Raw genomic sequence first — 4,795 nt, 5'->3', positions numbered from 1 at the left:
TTTAAGAATTACTGCAACATTATGAAAATTCAACGCACCTCGGACGCGAAGGACAGCCTCTTCATCTCTCCCCCCGAGATGCCCTTTACTCGGCCTGGGATGCCGATCATGGTGTTCTCGCACTTGGACAGCGCCAGCTGAGGACATAGGTTCCATTCACATCACTGTGTCGCTGACCGCGCGGCCACGACGCGACGTCCGCTTCCTCAGGTCGCGGCCACTCACCTCGGAGATGACCTCGTCCACCCTGCGCATGCGCCGGGCGTAGGGGATGTGCCGGTCCATGCGCACGAGCGCCTGGAACACGAGGTGCTCGCGCACCGTCAGGGTGCCGATGAAGAGGTCGTCCTGCTGCACGTAGGCCGAGAGCGCGGCCAGGGCGTTGCGGCCGACGCGGACGCCATTGACGCAGCGCCGCCCCGTCACGGAGACGCCGTTGCCCGAGCGGAAGGTGAGGGTGTTGAGCAGCGTGGTCTTGCCAGCGCCGCTAGCGCCCATGATGGCCAGCAGCTCGCCCGGGTACGCCACGCCGAACACGCTCTTGAGGATGTGCTTGCGGTGCGGGGCGGCCGCCCGCCGGCCGGTGCACCGCGACCACAGCGAACGGGCGGCCTGCAGCGCCCCGCCGCGCTGCTCGTCCCCGCTGAAGACGTTCACGTCGCTCCACGAGTAGACGAGCCGCTCGCAGCCCATGGGCGACAGGATCGTGTCCCGCGGCGGCCCGCCCCCGCCGTCGTCGCTGCCGGGCCCCCCGCCGCCCTTCCCGTTGACGGGGCTCCCGTTGAAGCTCCCGTAGCCATTGCCAGTCTTGTGGCTCTCCTCGAGGTACGCCGGGGGTACGCCGTCGTTGGCGTAGATGTGCTCGGAGTCCTGCGGCGATGAACAGGGGGTCCGTTATAGACTTGGTTTCAAAACCATCTATTGAGACAAGGTTTACCTACCGCACCCGGCCCACTTTCCGCGTCACATTTTTGTCAGTGTGGGTAGCTAATCAGATCAAAGAAAGTAGTAGTATGTGTCTACTCTGTCTACTGTACTTAGCAAATAGCCAGCTTGAGGGGCGTGGCGCTGCGCCCCGCGCTGGACACGAGCCTTCAAGGGTCCCCCTCCCCCTTGCAGGTGTCACGTTACCCTGCACACACGCACACACACGCGCGCGCGCGAACACACACACGCGCGCACACACACACACACACACCGTACGCCGCAACGGGAAGCCCGTGCACGGCGTGCGCCCACCGCTGTATCGTGGCCGCTGCTGCTGCACCTCTGCTGAAGCGACTCGGCCAACCCTTTCGCAAATTCGCACGCAAGGGCCATATAATATCGGCTCTGCGGCCTGATGATGATGCATAGGGTGACGATGGCCGAGCACAGATATATACCGTTCTTAACCTTATCCTCAAAGATTGATTCTTGGGATAGGAATGCGCGCCTTACGTAACGTAAGCAGGTGAGGGGCCGATCGGGGGGAGGAGAGGGGGGGGGGGAGCACTGCCACGGCCAGCGGAACAGAGTCTGGGCGACGCGCCGCGCCAGAGGCTCCGGCAGGCCAGCTAGACACGCTGCGCGCTGCGCTGCCGTACGGCTGAGGCTCCCGCCCCGCAGCTCGCCGGGCTCCGCCATGGCTCTGCCGGGCACACCACAAGGCCAGGGCGCCTTACATAAGCCGCCTCGTAGAGCCGCGGCTGGAGGCTGCGACGGGCGGAAGGGATGGGCTGGAGCATGATGAGGCTCTAATAACGCATCCGCCACATTAAAAACAAGCTCTGATTTTGATTTATTTGTTGTAGTATTGTAAAGGGCTATACTGGAAAAAAGGGGCAAAACATTATAAGGAACTTGATTCCAGAGACTTTGAAAACTCCTCACGGAATGAAGAGAGTTTCCTTCTTAAACGTTAGACGTATGCGCCCTGGCCTATGATTAATTAAGGAAGTGTCCTCATTTTTTTTGAAGTGTTTGGAATCTCCTGAAAGTTTTCACTCTTTCCTCGTCGTGGCCAGATTAGCCACAAAAACATCAGAACTTGTTTTTTTTTACCGTGAGGCTGCCCACGTGGCCGCGCGGCTGGCACACACGTCCTTCGTGGCCCCGCCCGAGTGACAACTACAAAACGAAATTTAATGGTGACCTCCCACCTCTTTCTTACACTCCTCCCCCCTAACCGTACCTCATGTCTAAGCCCAGTACCACGCCGGCAGTGCTCCGTCTCTTTTTGAATGGGAGCCAGGGAATTTCTAATCGGAATCGAATCGGAATGCACCTGCAGTGAGGAGTAGTACAGTAAACTGGAAAACATTATGAAGAATATCGTATGTACACTCCTCGGAGACACGATACAGCACCGCTGGGCGCAGAGAGGTAGTCTTGCCGCTGGCCCCGCCAACAATTTTGGGACTCCCGGTTAGTTTTAATGGGAGAATACCCTCCACTCCACCCTCCCCTGCAGCCTCCGCGATCTTTACTTTTTACACAGTCGACGACAATGTGGCCAAAACTGCTGCTCGGCTGCCAACGCGGAACACGGGCCGCGGCCAGTCCAGTCCAGTTGGGCGACTGGACTTTTGGGAAGAGTGTACAACACTCGGGCGCCGCCATATCAACCATCTAATCGGCCGTCCTGGGCTGGACTCGAACGCCTTCTGCAATGCAGCCTCCCGAGGGCCGCGATGAATCAAAGCCAAAAACGTGGAAAATTTATTCTCAGTCGAGGGGCAACGGGGCGTGGAGGGGACGGGCGCTCCATTTGAGACCGAGCGGTCACTTTGGTGTCTTCCAGCCGGGTGGACAGCATCGTGCAGACAGCTGAGCGGGCACTGCGGGGGGCAGAGGGGGCCTCCGGAGGGGCGGCGGCCCTGTTGTGGCCTGGCCGGACGAGATTCCAGACGCCCCCCCCCCCTCCTCTACCCCGGTCAGCATCACCCTCCTCCTCCTTGCAGTTTTGCAGACGCCATATTAAAATTCGGAGCAAACATACAGACAGGCGTGGAAGAAAACGCACCGACCGTGGAAAAAGGCGAAGAGGGGAAAGGGTCGGATCGTGTCACCTGGCCGGCCGCGAAAGAAGTCCGCCATGTGTTCGAAATCGATCCCCGCATATACGCTTCGGCACTTCAAACGGCCGCTAGACCACCCGCACCGCACCAAGCCTTGTGGGGTGGGCCCTGGCGCCGGCCCTGGCCCGGCCCCTTGCGGCCGTGGCCGCAACACGACGCTGCCGTACGCACGCCAAGTCCGCCACCCTCCGCCGTGCCGGGTTACGTGTGTGTCGCGCCGCCCCTCCCTGTGGGGCTAAAGAGGGGCGGGTCAGCATGCTGCGAATGACCGAATGTCATCTGGGGCTCGGGGGTAGGGAAAAGCCCGAGGTGGATGACGCTTGACCAGAAAGTACGTCCATTTCCTCCCCTCCTGAGATTCAGTCGGGAAGTTACGTGAGCTCGGCGCCTGCGAGACTTGGGGTAGGCCACCCCGCAGCACACGCGTGCACTGTAAGCTGCACGTTGCCTACCTACGAGGCGCTATGGGAGCTTGCCAATGCTGAACTGGGCAGGTTCGTAACGGCGAACGACGGAGACTACTGCCTGGATGATGATCCCTGCCAAGAGCCTCCCGGAGTTATGCGAGGTGCAAGGCTGCGGGCGTTATGCCACGATAAGCCACACACTACTTGTCACCGTCGGGTATAGGCACGCGGGCCGCACTGCCGAGCACGATGCAGTAACGCAGACCACGCCCGCACACAAGTCCCCTGTGCAGCGCAAAGGCGCGGCGGGGACCGGGCGGTACGCGACCGGACCGCCTGCACCTCTGCGGCGATATGTTGTACCGCATGCACGCGTGCGCACCGGGTTGCCTACGCCGGCTGAGCACGGCGTTCTGCGTCTGAGGCGGTGGTTGTGCCCGGGGAGGGCGAGGCGGGGGGCAGCGGGGGCTCGGGGCCAGGTGTCAAGTCGACGAGGACAACTTCATGTACACTCGGGCGTGGCGTGGAGCCGGTGGCCCCGGCCCGGTCCCCGCTCCGCCATCGCCCGGCTACACGCTCGTACGCCCTTTGAGAGCACGGGGGACGGGACGCACTGGACCACGAACGCGTGTGGGAGTTGCTTGTAAAGCCAAAGGGGGCGACGAGATGTCGTCGACATGCCGTCAGGTCCTTGTGCCTGGTGGTATTGCGCTCGCCCTCATCGTGCACGTGCACTTTGTGGAGGGGCATGGAGGGACGCTCAGGTGCGCGAGTTCAGAGGGCCACTGGTGTACTGGTGTACGGCGGCGAGCCCGCGGGTGCTCACCTCGTGCAGCGAGTGGCCGGAGCCCTTCCTCCGAGCGCCGCCACCCTCCAGCAGCGGTGCCTGCTCCTCGCTGACCATGCTGTATCCTCGACGAGGTCCTCGCGTCTTACGCTCTCGAGGTTCACCGCGCGCGTCGCGAGCACCCGCACGCCATACGCTACTCGGCTCGGAGTCGGTCGGAGAACTGAGCCCACACACGGACCGGGGCCGGGCCGGGCGCTGAGAGGAGACCCAGTCCAGCCGCCCGCCGCCGCCACATTTCCCACTCGGACTCTGCGGTTGACGTAGTGCCCAGCTGTCGCCAGATCACCGCGGCCGCGGTAGTTTCTTCACTGTTCGATCAAGGGCTTCGGGGAAGGTATTTCGATCTGTGTGCTCGGTTGAATTTATACGGAATCTGGAGAGAAATTTCTCGGATCTCGACTGGCAGCACTGCTGCGAGTTGAAGTGGAGGCGCGGCGCGAGCGGGGAGGGCATCTCCCCTTCTCACCTGCCCCCCCCCC

General features: G+C 62.0%; 1 protein-coding gene across 1 annotated transcript; it reads right to left on the bottom strand.

The window, feature by feature from the left end:
- Positions 1-38: 38 nt before the first annotated feature.
- LOC127752278 (protein white-like) lies at positions 39-4,559 on the bottom strand (the record flags this gene model as incomplete). Its single annotated transcript, XM_052277150.1, has 3 exons — positions 4,293-4,559; positions 226-870; positions 39-137 (listed from the first exon to the last, which is right to left on the bottom strand). Coding segments are annotated over exons 1-3 (822 nt in total), but the record flags the coding sequence as incomplete, so codon positions are not given.
- Between the last annotated feature and the right edge of the window lie 236 nt (positions 4,560-4,795).

This window comes from Frankliniella occidentalis, unplaced genomic scaffold, assembly GCF_000697945.3.
Source record: "Frankliniella occidentalis isolate FOCC.00 unplaced genomic scaffold, Focc_3.1 Scaffold5905, whole genome shotgun sequence".
Taxonomy (NCBI): Eukaryota; Metazoa; Arthropoda; class Insecta; order Thysanoptera; family Thripidae; genus Frankliniella; species Frankliniella occidentalis.
The sequence above is the reverse complement of the archived record's forward strand: the minus strand, read 5'-3'. Positions and strand labels throughout refer to the sequence as shown.